This window comes from Osmerus mordax, chromosome 16, assembly GCF_038355195.1.
Source record: "Osmerus mordax isolate fOsmMor3 chromosome 16, fOsmMor3.pri, whole genome shotgun sequence".
In the NCBI taxonomy this organism is placed as follows: domain Eukaryota; kingdom Metazoa; phylum Chordata; class Actinopteri; order Osmeriformes; family Osmeridae; genus Osmerus; species Osmerus mordax.
In genome coordinates this window covers 10,899,799-10,925,547 of record NC_090065.1, presented here as the reverse complement: position 1 = coordinate 10,925,547, position 25,749 = coordinate 10,899,799, and the positions used below count along the sequence as shown (strand labels likewise).

The 25,749-nt window shown below is 47.9% G+C and overlaps 1 protein-coding gene across 1 annotated transcript in view; it reads right to left on the bottom strand.

Annotated features, from left to right (window-relative positions):
* Positions 1–25,749, bottom strand: part of LOC136958937 (ephrin type-B receptor 1-like) — a 98,856-nt gene that overhangs the window by 38,101 nt on the left and 35,006 nt on the right. The window contains 2 exon segments of the mRNA XM_067253093.1: positions 7,047–7,396; positions 14,497–14,652. Coding sequence (XP_067109194.1) covers positions 7,047–7,396; positions 14,497–14,652 — 506 coding nt within the window.

Sequence of the window (25,749 nt, the reverse complement as noted above, 5' to 3'; positions counted from 1 at the left end):
ACTGCCCTGTAGGTGGAATAAAATGTCTCCATCTCTTTTGTGGAGAGTTTCAGGCTGGCTTCACAGTCTCCCCCTCTCACATTCAGTCGTTGCACACCTGATCGCACACCAACCTGCTGTCAATTAACCCGCACAACCCACAATTTCCCGCTCATTCTCTCGCTTTTTGTCCTCGGCCCTGTCATCCCCTCTGTCATGTCTTCTGTTCTCTCCACCATGCCATGTTGGGTGCCGTCAATTCCCCAATTCCCGATCGGACAGAAGAAATGTGTGTGTGTAAGTGTGCATGAGTGTGCAATGTGTGTGTGGGGGAGGGAGGGGGGGTTTGGTGTTCTAAGCAGTCCGTCTTCTAAGCTTCGGAGTGTACGTCTTCTAAGCAGTGTGCTTCTCTCTCTGATGCAGTGTGGATTCCCCAACCCGTCTGTCAGTGTGTGCATCTTGTACACGCGCATGTCAACGTGGGTCATGCGTGTGTCATGGCAGGACACACTCAAACCAACTCAAGTCCAGCAGAGTTAGTCAGCCTCGAGCAGCCTCCCTGCCGTCCTCCGACCCAAACAGACTTCCCCCCGTGCCGGCCTTCACCTTAGGGGGGTGCTCGGTGTCTCGGCCCCTCTCTCTGGGTCATGTACCAGCAGCCAGAGCTGGGGCCTGGCAGCATAATTAATGACCAGCTAGAGGCCTAGACTGTTCCAGTCAGTCCTCCAGCCTCTCTCTGTCTCTAGGGAGTGGTGCTACTCATTTAGTGTGCCTTCACCCTAAACTCACCAGTGTTGACAGCGAGCCAGACACACACGATGCATGGTCCAACTATTCTGAAACCATTCTAAAAAGTTTGTCAAGTACCCGAATGAGTGGTGTTCTGTTTGTGTGGGGGTGTTTGTGTGTGTGTATATAGGTGTATCAAAAAGGGACTTCTCAGCCAAGTGCTTGTCCCAGCAGCTTGTGTTTAAATGTGTGTGTGCGTGGGGTGTGTGGTTGGGGGCCTGTGTGTAGATAGCCTGTCGGGGACTGTGTGTCGCTGCTTCTAAGAGGGCGGGGTTCAGGGCCGCTGAAGAGCCGCTGTCCCACGGTCCGCGTCCCCGACATCACCAGGGGGACGACACCGCTGACAGTGACGGGTGTCTGTGCCCTGCACTCTCCCCCCCCCCCCCCCCCATCTCCCCCCCTCGCCCCCCCCACCGCCATCTCCCCCTCCCTCCCTCGCTCCTCTGCTCCACTTTTATCTGGCCCCACTTGCTGCCCCCGGCTTTTAATGCCAGAGCTCGGCTCACCATTAATCAAAGTCAAGCTTCCTAGCATCCACCAGAGAAGGAGAAAGTGAGAGAGGGAGAGAGAGAAAGAGAGGGATGGGGGAGAGAGAGAGACAGAGATGGAGGCCTTGTTTACCTGAACACCACGTCTCAACGTGAACACTATCATAACATCATCATAGTGCAAATGTAATGCATTAACAGCACATTACATCCAGCGAATCGTCAAACCTATTTTCAGCCTTACATCTTCACACAACATGCATAGGCATATTCAAAAGACGTACAAATGACTAGATTAGCCTTTGCAACTTAACCCAGCACCGTAAGCTAATACCCTGCATGATCAGTCCCATGACAACTCCTTGCAGCTGCAAATCGACTGAAGAAACTTGAATGGTCACAACTTTAGTCCGCCTATTCTCTCTCTAACTCCATGAAGGTGATCTTCGTGAGCTTAGTCCGGTACTTTGCGCAAAAATCCACATTCCACAATGCTTTCATCCCTCTAACCCTGGCAAAAAAAAATAAATGGTTCCAACGCTTCCCACTGCTAAATGATTGGCTGGAATGTTAAGGTAATGGGTCATCTGACCTTCTGCTAGAGGCTTATTCCTCCACATAGTGAGGCAAAAACACAGACACAAACAGACTCTGGCCAAACTCTCCAACAGTCTAATTGTAATTTCTTCTCAGAGACGCTGGGCGCGGCACTGAAGCGTCTCCTTCTAACAAGGGACTGTGGGAGACTCAAACGAGAGGCTAACAAGCAACAGCTCCATACTCTGTGACAGTCCCAGATGTGGTGGCTAAACACCAGCTCTCCCATTAGAGAAGCATGCAGTACGCAGAGGAGAGGGGAGTCTGTATGCTAATGCACCTCCCGGAGACAGTACAGTACATGGGTTTCAATTAAACCCGCACTCCGTACGGTTTCCGAAAGTAGGGAAGAACTGACACACACCTACACATGCACATTCACACCAACACATAATAACTGCCCGCAACCAAGAGAAATACATATATACTACATTCATATGAGCAGTTATCCTAGAAACCATGCATTTCAACCATCGGTTTTAATAGTTCAAAAAGGTCCGGAACTTTGCACCTATGGAGTATGTGAACACTGCTTGATATATGGCCTCTGTCTGCCAAACTCTAGGTCACCATCATACATGTATGGGAACACACACAAAATGAAACCGAGTGGCGCCCTAGGAAAAGCCTTGAGAGCATTGGAAATGATGAAACCACTGGACATCCTCTCTCTTCCACTTTCTTAGTATCTAACAGTCCCAAAGCACTGGAAGGCCTGGGAAACAAGCAAACGAAATGCCTCCGAACCATAAACGAGAGAAACACTGTGTCTGTGTATCCAAACTGTTTTGTGAACAACACTTCCGCTCAATGTCTTTTTCTGCTAACCTCGGGGGTGCAAATCTCTTTGAGGAGTATAGATGTTTGGAGGGTGATGAACTAGGCATGCATCTCCTCCTGCTATCTCGCCTTGTTTTGGTGAACAGCTTCTACTTGCCCCTGAAAGGCCTGATGAAAAGGTGCTCGTATATCAGAGAAAGGTGCTCTATAAACACAGCTGCTAACTGGAGAAAGGGGAGCAGTTTATACAAAAGCTAAGGCATGTACTTGGCACAGTATCAAGGTCATCAAGTCAGTGTCAGTTAAGACCCTTCAGGCATTAGTTTAGGAAGGGAGGGGGAGTTTTTGGTGCTAGTCCTCAAGCATCTCTGCTACCCAGCTAACCCTTCTAGACATATTTGCTACAGTAGCAAGACTCTGCTACAGTATCAGTACCCCCTCTGCCACAATGTAAAACAGCTAGCCATGTTTACTACTAGGTTAGCTAAGCTACTGCCACTGCAACAAACCCAACTGAATAAAAACTGAGGAGAAAGGGAAGCAGTATGAGCCTGCGGTGAGGTAAAACTCCATCGCAGTGCGAGCTTTATTCAACTGTGCATGTAAGTTAAGTGTCCAAGATGGTCCGGCGATTTCTATTCATGAAATATAGTTACGTAAGACGACATTTTCTTACCCTTCTCTGAGCTTTAATGACTCCCTTGTGCATTAACCTATACTAATGGACGTTTAGCATTTAACACTGCCCTCAGGGCTACACACAGTGTCTATTCCCGGTGAATAAGATCCTCATTTTCCTGAAAGATACACAAAATGGCCACTTTTCACTTGCATCAGAGATAAATATGACTGGGCCAGCCGAGGAGTGAGGGAGTGCAGAAAAGACAGTAAATAACCAAGAGTATATGTGTGTGTTTTGTGTATCCGTGTGTGTATGTGTACGAGTGTGTGAGTGTGTGTCCCAGGCCTTGAATGAACTCCTAAATCACAGTATTGATCAGATGTTCCTCTCAGACACACGTAGGGATCTAGGGCAGTTTAATGGCCTCTTCAGTGATCCCCACTGAATCCTCTTGGCTCCATCCCCCCCTTTTCTCTCTATCTTGTCCTCCCTCTTTTCTTTGAACCCTTTGCTCTGTGTCTCTTCCATTGTCTCTCAACTCCACACCCCTAGACCCTCCCACGGTTTCTTTATACAACATCATCCAAAGCTTGAACACTATCAGGATGTTTTATCCAATGCATTACAGGAGAGCAAAACCAACCAACCATCTGCAGTCAAAGTTTGAAGACAAGTCCTCGAGCACAACATCTCGCACCACATATTCATACACTTTCTCCAAACCAGGCATACCTAGAAATAACATTCCTCAAATGTCTGAATGTCATATCTCTTTCACAATCTCTATCATCTTCAACAAACTTTTTCTATCCACGCCATTTCCCAGAATCCCTCATAAGTCCGGCAGTGGCCGGACCCAGCCGTGTCGGTCTGCTCTGAAACCCTCCTGTCAGAACCTGGACTACCGCAATTACCTGACCACAATGGACCACAAAGGCCGGGTGGCGGAGCAGATTACTGGCGGACACCTCATTACCCGGAGAAGACGGTGACAATGGGAAGCAAGGCTTGGTTCCCTCTGCCTATCTGTCAAGTGTGCTATTTAGCCTGTCAAATAGAGACAGTCAGAGCCATTAGGCCGCCTTGATAATCAGACCTATTTACTACCTCATTTTCCTCTCCTTCACTGTCAGGGTTGCCTCACGAGTCACTCAAGCCCTCCATTTCATCCTTCCTTGTTTCCTGTCTCGCCGCAGCACAATGAATCCTTTTTGGTCCTGGTAGTCAGAGAAGGCTATAGTGTTTCAATACTAAATATATGTTTCCTGGAAAGTGGACACTGTGACTGATTTTCAAAAGCCCTTTAACTGACGAACAAACGGAGGTTGGCATGCTGGTCTGGAGAAGGTTTTTATGTCTCACTTCACTTCTATGATGGGTAGATAGTTGAAATATGCAAATTACACTTTTCTGTGTGTGAAGCGTAACAACATAGCAGTCACTATGTAACAATAGTGTTGTTAGTATAGGGATTGTTATTTAGTCATATGGAAGTTAATGTTACCTCCATAAAAAGCGTTGCTAATTCTTTTGAGATAGAATTGTGCATAGTAAACTAAAGCGGAACATTTCAAATGACCTGGCTAACTATAAAACCACCAGCTTTCCAGAACATGACAGGGAACATCCCAAACCGCAGCCATATATAGCTCAGGTCGACACTCAAAACCCCACCAATGTCACTCTGACACAGTGAACAATAGTGGACAACCTCTTGAATGTCCTGCTCTGTTCTGAACTGCACTACTCCTCGGCACTCCTTGCTTTTTATTAGGCCCAAGAGACACAGGCGGAGAGTCCCCAGGTCTGGCTCATACCAGGAAACCCAGAGCCTACAAAATGGGCCTCATTTAAATTTTCCACTTGGTCAATACTCCGCTTGGGTCCCTTGATAAGTGGCTGTATGTACATGTCGAAGGGTGCAAGAGAGCATGGTAAACACTGTGAAGAAGAAGGTCCTGGCAGACTGAGGATCCCCAGCCTGTCATTTCCACTGGCTGACTTCACATTCCATTGCAGGGAGAACGAGAGAGAGAAAGAGGAGAGGGGGGGGGGGGGGGGGGGTAGGCAGAGAAAGGAAGAGGAAGTAGGAGGAAGAAAGTGAAACAGAGAGAGGGAATGTAGAAAGAGAGACCAAGAACGAGGAAGAGCATGTTTGCATCGAGGAAAGGAAGAGGAGGCAGCAAACAAATAGATCCCAACAAGATAATGAGAGTGATGAGGAGGAGTGACGAGGAGGAGTGAGCGGCGGCGAGGCAGCTCTCTGACTCAGCCCTTGTTCTCCTAATCTCAGTCCGTAATGCCCCGTACAGGAGGAGGGTTCCCAGCAGCCATTATATAGCCACACAACTAACCTTCCTCCCTGTCCCAGGTCCTGCTCAGTAACAGCCACATCAGCAGAGCCAAGACAATCTGCTCGCTGGACAAGCAGATCTGCTACAGCCTCCAGCTTTTCTCTCTAGGTGGGCTTGTCCCATGACAGGAAGAGGATTAAATAAGACGTGTCAGGGTTTTCTGTCGAATAATGGTGCATTAAAGAGTGTCAGAGTTTTGGTCTGCAGAGTTATATACCGAAAGAGGCAGCTTTCATGGGTACAATGCCTGCCATGAGGAGAAACATCAAGGCATTTCTGGTTGCGTCTTTCTCTAAACCAGTCAATGGACAGTAAACTAGAGCAAAAACAACAAAGATGTCCAACAGAGTGTGCCGACACAAGATGCACACAAACACAACTGTGTTCTTTAAAGGCCACATTGGCATGTTTGCACAGAAAAGACTTACTTCACCACAAGTGAAAAAGGCAAATACTTCTGCAATGGTTTCTCAGCGAGCGGAACGAAACATGCAAACCAGCAAGTTTTCTTCTTCCGGTTTTTTTTCAGGACAAGGTTTTTGATGTGTAAATAAAGTTGGGGAACTACAAAGGGCCAGATAAGTAGGGCAGCAGATTTGTTCGCTCTGGTCTCACCACACACCCTAACATGCCATGTCTGGGCTCTCAGATTGAAGTCCTCTGCTCATGTTTTCAAATGGGGAGAATCCCCCCGCATGCTCAATTATCCACGAGCCCCAGCTTTGATTTGGGGAAAGAGGACATGAAAAGGAGGGCCAGGGCTTTTACTGCACCGTCAAAGTTCTTGCCTGCTGTGGAAGCCATTTAGCACGGGGGGATTCTGCACGTGGGCTTAATCACTGCAGACTGGATCAATCCCACAGCGGAGGCAGATTTAGCAAACTGTCACGATTCTGATTTTGAAGGAAATCAATGCAGATGCTTCCGTCATGATCATCATCATGATGCTCTTATCATCGACCTTATGCAAAAACACATTCGATGTGATGACACACAGCGGAGCTGAAGGTGTGTTAACTGCTTGAGATGCGGGCATGCCTGGGATTTCCTCCGCAAGAGCTCAACACGAACGAAAGCTTAGCTGTACAGCTTTACCAGAAAATTAGTCCATTTTCCTTGCTGGAAACTGTTTAGGGGCTTGGTCCCTTCACGCATTTAGGCTTATACTGTATACAGCCAGTAAATAATAGATGTGTTATGTAGTCTTGTGGCATACAAATGAAGGGTATAAGCCAGGATGTTGCTGTAGTTAAACATGGAAAGCAATATTTTTCTTTCTCAGTATATTTTTACATTTGATCAATCAATTTTTTCTCGCACCCCGCTCCTCATCAGGAATGTGTTCCAACCCCAAACCCACCCAATCCGCGGGTTCACACACTCACACACACACACACACATGCACACACACACGCACACACACAGAGAGACACCCACACAGCTCCTCTTACCAGCCTGGTTGGTGGTGATGTCTATGGACACATGCTGGGCCGGGTACGGGCTCCTGTTGCTGACCCCGTTGACCGCCTGGATCTCGAAGCTGTACAGCGTGTGAGCCCAGAGGTTACTGATGAACACCCGCGTCTCCGTCAGGCCCAGCTGACGCGGGACAAACTCCACGTTGTCGTCGCAGTGGGAGCACGAGCGCCGGTCGGCGCGGCACTTCTTGCACACGATGTTGTAGACCACGTCGTCGCGGCCGCCCGTCTCCCGCGGCGAGTGCCACTCCAGGATGACCGAGGTCTCGTTGACAATGGAGATGACATTTCTGGGGCCGGAAGGGACACCTAGGGGACACGCGCGCACAGAAATGAGTCTTTCATCCTGCTGATGTGATGCTAATACGTTATTAGATGACTTCAGTTCTAAGGATTCCTACTTCCTGAGTGCAAAAGGATGGGGTTTCATTAGCATATAAAGTATCTGTGCCCCATAAATAAACATGCACACAGGCACTCTTTAAGCAATGACTACACTTTCATGAACACAGTACAAATCGCACACAAACAGACCATTCATCTGAGGTCTAATCTAAAGCTCCGGGTGTCTGTTGACGGCTATCTTTTGCAATGCATGTAATCCCTCCGATTTTCCCTATGAAAAATTAGAACACGTTTTACACACCGAAACCCACCGAAAAATGCGTACTTTGGTTCTTCGTGTCATTTTTCATACCTGCCTTCCCTACCGTCAAGACAGCTCAGCTAGGGACAGAAGCTTTCCTCCGGCTATGATCTCCTGTCAGCTTATCCCTCTGACATCTAACCTTATTACATTTACATTTACATTTAGTCATTTAGCAGACGCTCTTATCCAGAGCGACTTACAGTAAGTACAGGGACATTCCCCCCGAGGCAAGTAGGGTGAAGTGCCTTGCCCAAGGACACAACGTCAGTTGGCATGACCGGGAATCGAACTGGCAACCTTCGGATTACTAGCCCGATTCCCTCACCGCTCAGCCACCTGACCCTATTAGACTGGGTAGGACAGAAGATCTGGGACCAGGATCTGTTATGCCTGAGTACACTGAGTGTCGAGGCAGGAAGAGAATCTACACTGACACGCTATCTATAAAAATGCTATATTTATGAAGATGCTTCTTTGTTGTTTGAATACATATGTTAACACCCCCAACGTTTTCGTTGGAGAGCTAGCATTGTATCTGATTGATATTGCGCGTGTTCTACAGTTGATAGAAAGATACTGTCATCAGGAAAGGAACAAAACATCATATGGACTCCAACCAACTATTTTTCCAAAATGTTGTTCCATATCACAGCGATGGAAATGGCGGCCTTAACAGTCCTTTCCTTTACCGTCTTTTCTTCTCAGTCCTGACCTTCTGCTGTTCATTCCCACTGCTCCCCAGAGACACTCAAAGGTAGCACAACACTGGGAAAACACGGTCTTCTCATATTCTGTGTCAGCCCAAGTTGAAGCAGCTGTTTCGCATGAGAACAGTACTTAGTGGAAATGGAGAGCGATGGAGGTTGCTCTCGGAGTGCACTGGGACAGAACCTCGGAGCGTCCTATCACAGTCGGGAGAGGGCAGGCAGTGACTTCTGTCAACACACACACAATTAATCATTGTTGCTGCAAAGCCACGTGGGATGGCTCCGAGGGCACCGGGACAAAGCACCGGAACACACAGGGGTGACGGAATAGCAGTGTTACTGCGGCGACCTCAGCGTGGCTCAGCACCATGGTGATGGAGGATCGGCGACAGGAAGGGTACGACCTCCATATTGTGATTATTATGGTCTGGCTGTGAGGACAAGACATTCCAGATACATGGTCATTTAGCAAAACTTCTATGGCTAACACGTGTGTGGTTGTGCGGGTGTCAAGACTGAGGCTAGGACTTACACAGCAGACTCCCACACTGCCTTACGGACACTTCACAGACACGAGGGTGCTGCACACCTTGGGCATGTGGAGGCAGCTGCCCCACAGCGGGACAATTCACACACAACAACACCCAACCTCAAGGAGAGTTCGCCGGAGAAAAGCAGAAGGAGACAAGCTGGACTGGGACTCGGACCGCAGGGGGAACCTGACACTCCTGTCTTTGCTGCTCATCTGTGCCACATTCCAGGTCCCAAAACGCTCTCGTAAGAGTGGATATTCACAGTGTGAAATCCAGACTTCAGGTTTTGCCAGTAAAATCATTCCACACGGTACCAAGAAAACCACTCTCCACACTGTGTCATGCATTCTGCATTAGCCACAGAGCAGCAGTAGTCATAGAATCGACTCCAAGGATCTTATACTTACAAAGGCTTGTACAAGACCAGGCATGATCGCACTGTTGACTTGGGTGCCCTTGCGACTCGAAAAGAGCTGCCAATTGACACAACGATGATGTGGGTTCCTAGTTCCTTAAACAAACCTGACACCCTTTTCTACTCGACAAAGGTCGAATAGAGGTGCAGGTGGTAGAAGTAGACTGCCCTTAAGACGTATGCATGGTCCAGGCATTCAAAACAAAAAAAGGACCAGACACTAGCGACATGCATTTGGGACCAAGGGTACAGAGGCAGGCTCTATGGTGCTTTGGTGCTTGGTATTCGGCAGCACCGGGGGCCATGTAGACAAGTTGGCTGTGAGGGGTCTGCAGATTGCTGGCATGCCCAAGAGAAGAGCTAGACAGCTGGCTAAATATTGTTCCATTTTGGTTGTCACAGGCGTCTTGGCAGTGTGGAGGAGACAATATCTGTACTCTAAACATGTCAGTACCATTTCTGGAATCTCTGAGAATATTTGAATATTTTGTTTGTGTGTATATAGTAAATGTGTGTGTGTGTATATATATATATGTGTGTATGTGTTTGTGCGTGTGTGTGTGTGTGCAGGAGATAAGATGAGGTATGATAGAGTAAATATAGACAGTTGGTTTTGAGTGTTTGAGTAGAGTAGAAATAGGGCAGACTTTCTGTCACCCTCTGTCTCCCTCCCTCTCTCTCTTTCTTTCCCCTGGGTCTCTCACAGTACATGGTGAGAAAATAGTATGAGCTATGGTAGTTTATCATTCAAACACACCCACAGAAACACCAGAACACACACTGCGTCAGACCATATGTGTAAGTTGGTTTGTGATAAGTGTCTCTGGCAATTTCAATGTATGTCTACAACGCAGCCACCAAAAAACAACAAGAAATGTTCGTGTGAGGCTAGCTCCCTATCTGCACCCTGCCACCACTCCTTAAAAGCCTTGCACTCGATTCCTCCTCTGAAATGGAGGCTGGAGAAATCCAATGTGACTGCCACTTAACCGGTGATTTGCAAGCTATTACGACTGCCCTTGGCTGTTTTAATTTGCCATAGGATTTAATTTGTCGGGAGCATTACTTACAGCTCCTCGGCTGGCATTCATTTAGCCGCGCCGCCCGTCCTTGATTGTGCCCACACGGTGCCTGCCTCAATTAAAACCTGACGGAACCAGCCTCAGACAACCTTGTACACAACTTGGAGCAGAAACAGAAGTTCGAAGTTGATATGTAAGATTAAGGCGTTCCACGGTGTCCGTGGAAGGGGGAGGATCAAAAGAACAACCGTTCTGTGATGACATCCTCTCCACCACCACCACCACACCTTTGCAACCAACAGGCAGATGTATCTCCCAATTCAATTCAGAATAACTAAGATAGTGGTTCTTTGTAAGTTTGACTTTACAATGACACATACATACGAAGCCTATGACCTCTATCCACCAACTGTGGTAATGGCATGTGGCCGTGTGTCCAGGTATTGAGCAGTTGGGAGCGTTGGCGCAGGTGGAGTACAGATCAATAGGCTCACATTATCACGGTCATGACACAGGCATACTTTCTGGCAGTGCAATTTCTTCCTTGGCTCGTTGCTGTGACGATATCAAGCAGGCCTTGAGAGCCCACTCTTACATGGCTGGAGGCATGGGTCACAGTGTGGTGCGTTTGTGGGAGATAGACTGGTTGTGGCTGCTTTATTCCACTGAGAAATTCCAAGGTGCAATATGTGTGTGAGTGTGTATGTTTGTGTGTCACAACTTGAGTGGGGTGGCTTCAGCTCAGCATTGGGTCGTCATTTCTTCGCTCATGCAGTGAGGTGTGTGACACAGAGTGTTACTTAGCTTGTGAGTGTGTGTGTGTGTGTGTGTTTGGGCGTGCTCAAATGTGTGCATGACTGTTTGTGTGTGTGTGGGTTAAGGTGGGCAGAGCAGGTCAACATCTCTCTGCAGTGAAAAGAGCAGACAGAGTATTAAAGCCAGCCAGACAATTACACTGGCTTAGCTCTGCAAGACTCAGTATACTGTGTTTCTGCACTGAGGTAAATATCCAATACCACTGTTACTGCACTGAGGTAAATAGCCAAAACTACTGTGTTACTGAGGTAAAATTCCAGTACTGTATTAGTCGTTTGAGGTCAACTTTCAGTGCGATAGAGAGATTAGAGTTTTGTCGTAACTGTCACCTCCCCTTCTCTCCTTTCAGAAGTACAAGTGGTGGCAACGGAGAAGTGATGGTTCAATGGTGGTTGAGGGGAAAGTAAATCCTGCCTATCCTTACATAAAAGGTTTGGATGTGTGGCTCTTAACTGACTCTCACATGGATCAACGGAGAGAGAGCCACAATTATGACTTTTGAGATCTAGGAACAGTTTCTATCTTTCTCTCTGCTGGGGATGACCAAATTCACAATTCTTTGTATTGCTATCTGTCCAACCAACGCTATCTGTTCAACCAACACTTGACTGTAAAGAACATACTGTGCTTTACAAGCTCTCTGGTGTGCTTGATGTAGCCTGTAGCACCACTGTGTACAACACTTCTCTCCCTCTCCTCATTTCCAGACTGTTGCAGAAGGCTTGTTGGTACATTACATATAGATCCCTCTGTGCTCTGTGTCATACCACCCACCCTAGTCATGGATTTAGACCTACATACAGCTCTTCATGTATCTCTCTCTATTTCTCTCTCACTCCCTATTTCCCCCTCCCTCTCTCTCTCTCTCTCTCTCTCTCTCTCTATTTCTCTCTCACTCCCTATTTCCCCCCCCCCCTCTCTCTCTCTCTCTCTCTCTCTTTTCTGTACCTTCTTTCCACCGCACAGCAGGCCTCCCTGCTTTTTTCATCCACTCCTCTACATCTCCTCGCTCCCCGATGGACTAATCAGCAACAGTTTCACCGCCCAACTACCACCAATTACCACCAGGCTGTCAGTCCCCCCCCCCCCCCCCTCGCAGGCAGAGCGGGGGCCCCGCCGGCCCAGCAGGCAGACTGCCCAGCCCCAGGGAGGCCGGCCCTGCGTCAGCTTGGCAGGCAGGGAGGAGGGGGCTGCTGGGGATGGGGGGAGGAGAGGGGAGAACGCTACTATGCAGAGCCCATCTCAGAGGCCCCGCTGCTGGGTAGCAGGGGAGAGAGGAGCGGGCACCTTGCTGGGAGACAGAGGGTTTGGCGCACCCCCACCATCACCCCCTCTAGTTCTGAGAAGGGGGAAAGGGGAAAAAGGAGGAAATTTGTTTGAAGAGGAGATGCTGCTCAGTGGGTCTCCAAGGGGGGGGGGATGCAGGAAGCATAGGACCCCCTCTGACATAGCCAGGCACTGGCAATACATCAGCAGGCTAATCAGAGAGAGATGGAGCCTATGGAGGAGAGCTGGTGCTAGTGATGCTAACACTGGTAAGGCTGCATCTGCCAACACTGGTGAGGAAACATTGCTAATGCTAACAATACCTCTGCTATCACTCAACAATGCTAATTCTCCAGTTGTAGATGGCAGAAATGCTTAAGCTACTTCAACCACAACATAACTGTGTGGTTATGCATTTCTACAACTAACTACGCTCACTAAAACTGACGAAGCTAACATCAATGCTACAGCTACCGCTAATAATACCACCAGCTAATGATGCTAATGCGGCTAATAATTCCAGAAGACCACTAACACCGCTCCCGCAGTTGCCACTGTTGTGAGGATGAGCAGTGATGCATGGCCCCTACAGGGGTGCTCTCTGTGGTCTCCTGCTGACACAGAGAGAACTAAACCACTGTGGCATGAAGCTGACTCTGCTGCTACTGCAGCTACATTCATATACAGCAGTCCATTCTACGAAGAGAGGCAGCGTTGTAGCAGAGAGAAAAGACGAGGGAAGATACCTTGTGAAAAGAAGGAAAGAAAGGTTATTTGATTCTTTCCGTTTTTTTTGGGGGGGGGGCGACGGGACGGGAGCATTACTGTAGGGAAAGGGTGTGGAGACTAGCGATGGATTGAGGTGTAGAGGTCAGAGTGTCGATGTGGAGAAAGCTTCACGGTGCAGCGTCGCAGAGCGTCATCGCTGAAGATGAGGACTGGGGGAGTGTTCCCGGGTCTCTTGGTGAAGCTGGATCTTACCCTTAGGGAGGCGTTCAAGAAAGCTCCTGAAAGTGGGAGATTTACAGTTTACGCTAGGGGAGCTATCAAAATCGGGGAAGGGAGTTGGGTTCTATCAACAAGCAGAATTAAAAGCCTGCGGGTATAAACAGCTACTCTCTGGAAGCGTTCAAACACTTATGACGGAGAGACATGTTGCGTTGGAGTGGTGGGCCCTAAAGGCTTTGAAGGATAAAAGGAGTACCTTCTCAAGATGGAAAGTCCCAATGCACCATGGAGCTGTTCAACACCCCCAAACTGTTCTGATGCATTGCATAAATCATCTCAGTATAAAAAAAGGAGGTACCTCCAGTGTCATCTGCAACATCTCAGCAACGACTGAACAAGAAGAGTTTGGCTATCCTCCACTTAGTTCTAGGAGTATTTCATGAATAAATCCAGCTATAATAAATAGGTATGGCAGAGCGATAATCCTGTCAGGGCTGCATCTTGTGGAAAGGCAAGAGCCATTACAGTCCTCTCCTGGGGCATTAGAGAGAGGAAGGCAAACAAACTTTTTGGGGCTTCACTGTGCTCCTTGCAGATAATGGGGCGTCAGAAGAGACCGTTATGAGACTTGACAGATTGTTGCAGTCGTTTTAGTTTTTTACATGATATCTAGATATCTGGGAGAGTATAAGCAGGCTTATTGGGCCTCCTGTGGATATTCTATCTGGTGGACAGACTGCATCTTCTCCATGTTTCCTAGTGTAATGAAGGTGTCATGGTTTGAATGTGTGCATGTGTGTGTGTGAACTATATGCATCGGTCTGTGCGTGTGCGTGTTGACTTACATAGTAGGATTTGACCGGCAAGATAATGGCTCGGGGATTGGGAAAAGGTGTAAATGTGCTGCGCATGTAATCCAGCAACCAAGGTCATTTCAGACTTGACAAATTTACGGGCAGTATACTTCCTGAAATGAATGGTTCAGTCGTAGTAAACGTTACAGTACGTCATTATAATGTTCTGTTTTGATGGGTTGGGAAGCGGTCTACTCACTGGTGCAGGGCGTGTCCGGCAGGTCGGCATCGCCTCGGTAGTAGCCGTTGCGGCAGACGCAGATGGTGGCCGCCTCGGAGGCGGAGCGGCTGTTGGGCGGGCACTGCAGGCACAGCCCCGGACCCTGCACGGATTTGAAGGTTCCCGGGGGACACGCTACAGGAGGAGAGAAGGGACAAAAACACACCGTGAGTGGGAAATGCTCGACGGGAGACAATACTGAAGAAAGGGTGTTCATGTATTGTTTGGGTAAGGACAGAGTGCGAATTATACAATGACAATCGGGGGGGTCAACTTCTTCTCCAGTGCGTGTATCGACCCCCCCGCCCTTTTGTTTTGACCTCTTTTGGGGCGGGTCCAAGTCTTAATTAGGGGAGTCAGACCCCCCAAAACCCTCCTGTAATTCGCACCCTCGGTAAGGACACCAAGAAACGACTAAGGACGGACTGGCGCAGGTTCCTGTGGAGTCGAGCTTTACGAGGGCGCAGTGTGGGACGAGAAGTCAACGTCTGATACACGACTCAGAGTGGGAAACAGAGACCCGACTTCAGGATTTATTACATTCGTAGGAAGGTGTTCGCCCTTAAATGGAGCGGATGATTGTCTGATTCTATGGATGCCTGGCTCTCTAGCTCTGTCTTTCTCTCTTTTTTTCCCCACCGTCGCCCCTCCCTTCATCGCTCCCTCATTTTACATTAAGTAAATCTAGTCTGTTCCATTGATCTGTGTGGTGATAACTGAAGTGTATTCATTTCAGCTAGTTCTTTAATTTAAATGACTTGAGGGGAAGAGAGGGAAGGAGAGGAGGGGTGGCGGAGGAGGGTAGGAGAGGGGGGGGACACAGATTATTGTGGCTGATATGAGTGAGTTTTAGCTCAGGCAATAACCAAATCACTTTTTTTCCCCTCCAGCGGGAATAAAAGGCAGGGAAATCCTGCCTTGCATAGAAAGGGATTTACAGGCTGTAATAACTGTGATGAATGTCTAATATTTTAGCTACCGTCACTGCAGTGCCGAGAAGCCAGAGGTGCTACACCGAGAAAGAAGAGGGCCAATAAATTCAAGGCCACTAAGCGGCACGGACACTTTCCCCGTCTGCATTTATGTCCATGAGACGAAGACTATAAAGGTCAGGGCGATGGCAATGGGATGATTCTCATCAGCTAGTCATAGATAGGTCAACATTGGTTAAGTCAGGGACATATTGGAAGATATCCAGTCGATTGTGGATGGATGGGTACTGTATGTGGTATGCAGTAAATGGTGGCTTGTCAGGAATGGAGCATGAACATGCTTTGTTGCGTTCAGCCAAAAGGGTGAATGAGAAAGAGCAGCGATGTGGAACACAACAGTTAAAGAAGCGTGGTTCCATAGACAGTAAGTGTAACTGAATCCAAGACTGTCAACAGTGAGCTATTTTGAGTGTCCATTCTTGCAAATGCCTGAATAAAGAGTTATTCAGTCCAGTGGTAAGTAGGCAGCTAGTCACTCTACACCCCGCCTTCAGGCAGTAATGAGAGAAGAATGCTGTGTGGACTTTGCCGAGCGAGTGGGCAAAACCTTTGGACCTTTATATCAACAGCCTTTTAAGATTTAATTAAATGTTTTATGCTTCATAAATATAAGGACGGGGAAGCACACTTTAGGAGTCTGGCTACTGCTTTATAGTGCTGTAAAAGTGGAAATGGGCTCTTTTTTATACAAGTTCCTGCCTTCAAACTTTTCAACTGGCCCCTGTGAAGAACCGAGAGAGGGACAAAGAGAAGACTGATATTAACGAATGTCCTAATCTACTGCAAAAATTAGTTTTAAGGCCAAAATAAGCATTTATTTGTGCTGAACTACAGAAACAACACAACTTAACCACATTAATAATTTTTAGGACTGGCTCAATAATCCATGATTAGTTCACTGTTGCTTTTTTGCAATTCATACACATTTGCTATATAATACACTCCACACTGTAAGCTAGCTCCACCTCCCACTGCGCCACACAGAAGCCCAGGAGGTAAACAGTCTGACCCACTGCCTGGTCACACAGACAGCCTTTCAAACACAAACAGCTTGTCCAACAACAGAAACAGCTAGAAGAGATCACCGGAGCCCAGTCTGGGCATGTGATCAGCCCAGAAGCTGAACTGTAGTGTTGAGAATTTAGAGGACGCTTGTTGGTGCAGGGCCACCAGTGTGCGTTTGTGTGTGTGTGTGTGCGTGTGAAACTCATCCTGTAAGCCTGAACAGTGAGAGGCTGGTTCATCGTTAAAGGAGGGTTGGGGGGACTCTTAAAAGGCCCCCTGACCAGAAGTGAAAGAGGATGCCATCTGTGCCACTGATTTTCAAAGCCAGAACCTACAGAATTAAAATTGTAAAAGTTGCAGAAAAATTGTAAAGAAAAAGATGTCAAATAAAAAAAGATTTTTTTTTAAACCAAGGAGAAAACTGAGCATGAAATGGCTCACACGAACTGGGACATACAGGCTTCGGCACACACACACACACACACACACACACACACACACACACACACACACACACACACACACACACACACAAAAAGAGCTGAAAAGAGCTCCAAAGTGTGTTTACTGATGTGTTTACAGACTGCTCTATTATCACCTCAAGGGGCATGTTTACAAACACACCGCCACGTGGACCCTCATAGCACAGAGAGGAAAGACCTGTTCCTGCTGAATGCACTGCTGTTGTGTTCTAGGCAAAGAGACATTACGCAAACACACACATGCTTTTACACTCTCTCTCTATCACACACACACACACACACACAGCATATATCCATTCACTGTGCAGTGCTCACACTGACCCAACTTACACTTCTCGCAGAAAGAAACTGCTGACCCGATTCAATGAGATTCCTCCTCCTCATTTCACGCCAATTGTCTAGCATCTGTTCACCAGGACATGTATTAATTTAATTTTGTCCTATAGTGGGGTTAGCATTACATACAGTACAGCAGACAGGCAGAAAGACAGGCATGCTTTTCCTGTCTGTTTGACTTGCGTCTTCCTCTAATCGACCTTGGTATTATGTGCATGGATCCACCGCATTAAAAACCATTAATTAACTACTGGCTCTGTTGCACTGCTCCATTAGAGACTGTGAGTGAGAGAGAGAGACAGAGAGAGAGAGAGAAAGAGAGAGAGAGAGAGAGAGAGAGAGAGGCAAAAAAATTAATTGGGGGGGAGAGTGAGAGGAAGTGTGTGAGAGAGAGAACGAAAGAAAGCAAGAAAGAGAGACAGTCAGAGTTCAGAGAGAGATCGGGGAGAAAGAGAGAGAGAGAGAGAGTAAGATAGAGAGGGAGAGAAAGAGAGCGAGAATGAAAAAGAGATAAGGCGATGTGAGGGTATGGATCCTGATTCTGAGGCGCGTAGCGGAGGGCTGAGGCGTGTTCCACCTCAAAGCGTTTGGAATCGGGCCCAATCACTCCTCTGATTCATGCATATTTGGTTTGGATGAGCCGGGGTGTTCCTAACACTCAGAAGACCTCTCCAGCAGCCAGCCCACTGACGCATCAGTCATCAAGGGTGTGGGTTTTCAGAAACAAGGGGAGATAAAACATTAGATCAACAAGCAATTAGTCTCCCTTGTGTGAAAGTAACCCAGCGCTGAACTGCCTCGAACACAAAAACGAAACATTCCCCCCTCTTTCGCTGGTCTCTTCTGGGCCCTGTAGCTCTCTCGCTCTCCGTCTCCTCTCCTGTTCTCCCCTCCTTGCATCTCTCGGCACCCTCCTCTCCAACCTTATGAGCCCCTTTTTTTCTTTCTTTACGTTTTTTCTCCTCAACCTTTCCCATTTTCCCTGTGTTGACAGACAGCTCAAGTTCTCTATCTCTCACGCTCTCTCTCCTTCTCTTTCTCTCCTTGTCTCCCTCTCTCTCTCTGTCTCTCTCCTTGGTATACTGAGGTCAGGCTGATGTTGTGGATCGCTGCCCACAGATAACTATCTGACAGCCGTGACCCCACGTCAGCACTGGCATGGTGACCGGGGAAGATGAGACACGGATCTCTCTGAAGGGGGAAACACTCACACAGAGATGCACACACAAATAAACAGACACACACACACACAGACACATACGCACACACATACATGGAGACATACACACACTGGTTTCATGTGATGGTGTATTGAGGACACACGGATCTCAGGAGCCTCATCTCATCTGTCTTCTCACGGCTAGCCCCCTGGTTCAGCCAACACCTCGTCACGTTTGTGGGATTAGAAATAATATTACAGCTATATCTCCTTCTGCCTTCATGCACCCTTTTGAATGTCATTTGCAGGAAACTACCCTAACCTATCCTAACCTCAGCAAACCAAGACCCTAACACTGCAGGTGACAAAACCTCGGAGATAAATGCCTCAGACCTATGTTTTCTTTCTCCTAGAAATACGTTGGGCGATAGAGGACATGGTGAAGTACGACCTTCTCATTTATCCATGTGCTTGACAATAACTGAGAAATGCAAAAGGAAGGAAAAAAAAGATACTGTATCTACCCAAGGCCCAATAACCAAACTAGTCAGACAACAAATGCATCTAGATTGTGTACATGTCAGTTTGACAGTGGATTAAAAGGAAGAATAATAAATAGAATAGAGCATGGAGAATACTACCTTAATGTTGGAGGCAAGCCTGAGGGTGAACTAGGGGGCCCCAGTTTCCTGAGTCAGTAATAGACTGCACACCAAGGCCCATACATCTCCCATAAAGACACATTGACAACGTGTCACGTAGGGCACGCGTGTGCTAAGAATGTATAGCCTCTGCATGCAAATGCTTGAGGGCCTTACCATTCTAAATGTAATTGGAAACATGGGATTTATGGTATAGTGAAGGATGCGAGGACATACTGTATATGGGTCTGCGGGGGAGCTATACAAGGTGTGCACCAGATCAAATGGAAAAAGATTGGGTGTGCCCACTGGCCATGAATTATACTACTGCCTGGAAACGAGTTCCTGCTTAGATCATTACATTAAATAAGACTTTAACTAAGTCGACGAAATAGACCCGGAGATGTGTTTCTAGGTGAAATGGGATTTAGGCCTGAAGTAGATTTTGGTGATGGTTAATTGTGTAGATGAATAAAACTGTTGGTGTTGATAGTCAGATGCATGCTGGCTCCTTCAGTGGACGCTGGGTCACACCTAGAGAGGGTCAAGTTGTGAGATTTGGCTTAACTGACCTCTTAAGTAGAACCCTTGACCTCTGAAACACCAACTCAACCTCACACCCCATCAATCACATGGGACGGATCTTAGTCTTTGGAGTCATGCTCTCCAATCCACAGACACACACACACTAGGGTCAGGGCCCCATTTGACCCCGATTTGCCTACTTGTCATTCACTCAGTTGGAAAGAGTCTCTCTTTCATGTCTAAGAGGACTGGAGGTATGTGTGTTTGTGTGTGTGAGTGTTTGTGTGTCTGTGTGCACGCACCTGTGTGATCATTGCTCTGTGGCAGAGCATGTACTCATTACTCTGCCAGATATAGTACCATATAAAGCAGAAGAGACTAGCAAATGCAAAAAAAAAAAAGAAAGCAAAGCCAATCAGCAGTCTAGTTTGTATTCCCCTTCTTGCTTCTTCCTGTCATTGTTCATTGCCTGGCCAGGATCCATATAATGAGCTGCTTTCTACACCCGGGTGTTCAGTCTCCACAGAACGTGGAAGAGGAAAAAAAGAATCCGACGCTCATTCAAAGAACAAAGACACCTTCATAAAAAGAGAGAGAGGCTTTCCAAAACAACTACGTCTGACACAAAACATCTAGAATCCATGTAGGGGCTAAGAGAAGCTAAAACGTGTCACATTAAAAAGGAGAAGTTAATGCCGAGACGGAAGTTGGAGACGGAAGTTCTGGTTCGAGGTTCTGGATTCGGGTTGTTTGGGTCACGTATGATGTGGGGGGGGGGGCACAGTATGGATTCTCCAATGTCAGTGTCTGACGTTCAACGGGACCCTCTCTGTATTCAACAGAGCCGCTTCTTTTGCAGGGAGGGAAGGCGAGTGATGATATGGGAGAGACTAGCGTGGAAAGACCAGCGTGGGAGAGGGCTGCCACAGGTGCAGGGTTGGCGAAGTAGGCGCTGAGTAAGACGCGTGCCTCCAGAACCCCTCGGTTTCTCCTCTCCATCCGTCAGCACCTTCCAATCCTCCCCCCGATGAGAGGAGCGCTGACCGGAGAACACAAGAGGCCAGACGGAGGTCTGATGCTTTTTTTTTTTCTTCTTTTTTTTTCTTATTCTTTCTTGGAGGACTGAAAGAGGGTGGGCATACCTCAACCGATTTCTAAAAAAGCTTTTTTTTTTCTTCTTCTTTTCTTTGCGAGAGGCTGCTCTGAACACTCCCCCAGGTCATTAATCATGTGTCTGCTTCGGTTGTCAGGTTTGGCTCAGCCCGGCCTGCATGCAGTTACTGCACAGAAAACCTTCCCGCAACCAGAACCAAATGCTGCAGTCCACACAGAGAACCTCTGTACCACAACCTCTGTACACCCATAACTCTATACTGCAGACAACAAAAAAACATTCTTGTAAGAATACATTCCTAACAATCTGTCGACAACCTTAGCCCTATAGGGGAGCCAATATATAAAACCTCAGAAAACGACGAAACTTCAAATGAAGCAGCACAGTTGGAAACATTGCCTTGTGGGGATGGTAGAGTTAGTTGTGTGTTAGTGCTTGTGTGTATGTATGCTCAATGGCACACCAACATTTTGTTTTGTTGCCAGTCAACCCCATGTCCTCTGGGAAGGCTGTCACCATGGTAACATCACAGCCGGTATTTTGCTCGACGGTACCTTCTCTTTGAACATCCAGCCAACAGGCTGTTGGATGGGACAACCAATAGTATGCACGTGCATGTATTCATGAGTAAATACTTGACTTAAGTGTGTGTATGCTTGTGTGTGTGTGTGTGTGTTTACCCTACAGTAAGTAGGTGATAGAGATCAGAACTCCCTGCCTGAAGTCAACCTCTTTCTTAGCTGGCCTCACTGGCCAACCATGAAGATGAGGCCCGCTGCCAGGACCCTGAGATGAGGCCCTGTGCCAGGACCCTGAGGCCCGCTGCCAGGCCCCCGAGTGGGCAGAGAGATGGAGGACAGTCATCTGTCCACTGGCTCTCTCCTCACTATCTACACTGACTGATCTAAACAGAACCTGGGTGGGGAGAAGATCAGATCTGGTTTGCCTATCACGCCCTGCAGTGCCAACCCAGAGAGAGGAAGAGAGAGAGGGGGGGGGAGGAGAGAGATAAACTCAAATGAGATATAGAGGGAGGAAGAGGAAAAGAGACCGTTCAAAATGGAATCGCAAAATAGATGGGATTGAGTGTGGTTCCTCTGGGGGGAAGTCCGGACAATGTACAGAGGCTGCTGCTGAATTCCAGATTGACCGGCTCAGAGAATTTGGAATCGTTCCTCCAATAAATACCAGCTCATTCTTCCATCTGTATTCACAGATGGCAAAGATCAAGAGAAACGAGTCCTGTTCTCTCCACAGCCACAGCAGACAACATGAGAGGGAGCTGGAAAGCAGCGTCAGGGGACGCTGTAGGAGATAATCGTTGAAATAAATGAACTATTTATCTTTTTGCTGCCAAATTCTGCCACCCAACACGGTCACGGCAGTTGCTACTTCCAGATGGGCGTGGGAATTAACCAGGAAGTCGTAGAATCAAGTGTGTGTTAGAGAGGAGGGTCATAACAATTGATAGTTAGAGAGGCTTGTCCATTATGTTGGTATTTCATCGCATGGGGGTGTGGCTTTTTCTTCTCCTCTCTTTCTCTTTCTGTCTCGATCTCTCTTTGTGTCTCTCTCTCTCCCCCTCTTTTTCTCTCTCTCCTCTCTGTCACACACACAATGTCCAGGAGACCATTAGCTTCCTCCGTCTCAGCACTTGTCTCTGTTTTAAAAAGGGCGCACCTCATTAACTTCACGGCCGGATCAATTAATCTATAGCAGTTATCCAAAGATGGCCACATCAGCTCTTTCCCCTGCGCTCCACATCTGTTCTAGCAACACCCTGTCGTCACGTTTCTTACTGAACAGACACGCCTGCCAGCCAGCCCCCCATCAGGGCCGTAAACCCGCCACAATCAAACTAGTATAAAATCATCTGATGACTCCATTTCAGGATGTATGAACGACCCTGTTGAGGAGGACGGAGACAGGAAGAACATGAAAATGTAACTCGGAAAAGAACAAAAGGCGGAAAAAAGCGATTTGAAATTTGAATCGAACCAGCCGCGTGACTGTGTAAAACACCTTTTGCTTCGGAAGGTCCTAAGTGAACACGCCAGTCAGCCGGGGAAAATAAAGTCTGAAGCGGGAACTACCAGAGCGACAGAGACAACAAAGACAGGGGTAATAGGTGAAGAAATTCACTTCAGTGTTCATGTAAATGAGTGTTTGTCTGCATCCTGCAACATCAAAGGAAACATCTCTGTCTTCCACAAGGCTTTGATTGCAGGCAACAACACAAAAATACATTTTATGTTTCACAACCACGGTAAACAAATATGCCGTTTGGGTTAGAGGAGGGGGGTGAGGTCACACCCTGCTGCCACAGCGAAGCGTTCGTCGCACGCGTAATTATGGAGATTCAAAACGCAGCGCGAGCCAAAGTCTTGCAGCTTTGCTGTTCTTTGAAGTGACTCGAAATGTTCCTTGGCAACAGAGTTTCACGCCCCTACCAGTACACCTGCTGGCTTCCGGGGCCTGTGGTAGCTATAAACCCTATCTAGCACTCTACATAGACCACGTGGGTTCCAAACTCTAAGCATGTCTTTGGGCAGTGTCAAGTGGGACTGTGTGACATGCCGCTGGACAGCCCATAACTCATTGCTCCATGTCTGCAACCTGTCACGTGACTGCTGACATTTTCACACAGTGCAAACATGGTTGTCAAACAGGGTAAGGGAGCAGAGGTGAGGGAGGGAGGGACTCAGGGAGGAAGGCGTGGGAGAAGTAAAGGGAAAGGATAATAACCACGTCTAATAACCTAACGGAGGTTGGGTTATTAGACGTGCCTGAGTGTAAGTGACAAGACATAAGAGGAAAAAGAGAAAGAAGGGAGACAAAGAGGGAGAAAGAGAATGAAGGATAGAGAGAGAGAGAGAGAGAGAGAGAGAGAGAGAGAGAGAGTGAGAGAGAGAGACAAGGGGGGGTATCTGTTACATTATAACTCTCCCTTACAGAAACCCATGAAAAAATTAAGAGAAGAAAGAAATGTCATGTCTGTGTTCCAGAATCGACGTGCCAGTGTTCCATATCATGTTCTTGAACGTGGCTTGTTTCTCACGGAACACTAAGTGTTGGCAGTGCAATCTTTTACAAAGCTGTCAGTTTCCAATGGAGAGTTCTAACGGGCAGGATGATACATGCAGTGTGGGATTGCCTAGCATCTGTCCCCCACTTAAACTCAACAGTCGTTCTAAGCCTCGTTTATGCTTAGGGACATCCACAGCGTACAAGAGGACTGTTCAAACCAGAAGGTGGTGGGATGGGGTGGGTGGTTGGGGAGGTCTGGGAGAGGCAGGAAGGGAACTGGGAGGGGGGTGTGATCGTGCTTGGCGGGGAGAGGACTGGGAGGGGACTGGGAGAGGCAGGTCAGCTTCTTGTACGGTACTGATGTGACGAGGAGGGCTTGTCTGCATGCAGAGCAGAGCGGGACGCGGGACACAGGACGTGGGACACGGGACACGGGACGTGGGACACGGGACGTGGGACACGGGACGTGGGACGTGGGACACGGGACGTGGGACACGGGACGCGGGACACGGGACGCGGGACACGGGACGCGGGACACGGGACGCGGGACACGGGACGCGGGACACGGGACGCGGGACACGGGACACGGGACGCGGTAAAAAGGTGGAAGGCGAGTGGAGCTGTTTTTCATATCCTCCAGTGCTGGGCAATGCTGGAACGGCGCTGGCCAGGCGTGTTCCGATGCACGTCACGGACGGCAGATGTTGACCCTGTTTCACTGGCACGCCATGCACCTGGATTTCTTACACTATTTCGTTGTCGGGGTCCCATTCAGAGGACCTCAGCAGAGCTCGGGTGCTCTCCTCGCCCACACGCACAGCATGCACGCACGCACGCACACACACAATGAAAAACATGTACGGACGTACATGTACACACACAAACACGCACACCACCTTGTGTACTCTCCACCCACCTATCAAGGATGACATCAATGACCTTTGTTGGCTGGCTTATGTCAATACGCCGCAAGGTATGAAACTCCACGTATGTGTTTGTGTGTGTGTCTGTGACATTGAGGATTTGGAAAGTAAAAACACACACACACACATACCTCTCTGCCAAGTGAGGATTAAAAGTGAGGAAAACAAACAACCCTGATAGAAAACAAAGGGAAACAGACAGACAGAAAGACACAAAGTAAGTCAGAAAGAAAGAAAGAAAGAAAGAAAGAAAGAAAAAAAGGAAAGGAAAAAGCAACAGAACAGAGAGACATGGTCAACACAGCCGTAGAGCCCAGTTAGCAGACCTTCCTCAAGCATGGCTGGTCAGGTAGAGAGGGTGACCGGATCAGGAGTGTCACTTTGCTCTCCTGGGTGGACACACTCTGACACCAAGGATGAATGCCAGTGAACGGCAGGGTACTTGAACGGCCGTGGTGTCACTGGGAAGGACGGGGTGAGATTTAATAGGGACGGTCTCTCTGATTCTCTGCCTGCTTTCCTTTCATGTTTTCCATCTTACTATATATCTCTCTCTCCGCTCTCTCGTGTGTGTGTGTGTGTGTGTTTGTGTGTGTGTGTGTGCGAGAGAGAGTGTGTGTATGACAGAGACAGAGAGAGACCTCTAACCTTAGAGTCTGGGTTAAAAGGACAAGACAAAGCATATTGTGCAGTGTGTCTCGGTTGCATACTGTTTTCAGAACATGCTGAGAGAGAAGTACCATAGCCATAGGCTGCTGTGCTTGTCTGTGCTAGACACGTACACACAACAGTGAAACACTAATAGCCAAGGACAGATCTGTACTGTACAGCCTTGGAGACTCACAGAACACATATTCACGCACACAGACTGTGCTCTCGTATTGTGGGTAAAGTAAAAAGGGCTATACAAATACATTTTGATTTGATTAAAGTAACAACAGGCCTAGAATTTCTTCAACGCGTGGGTCCTAGGAGAGTCATGTAGCTCCTTTATGGCTGTGTGAGTTCATACACACACACACACACAT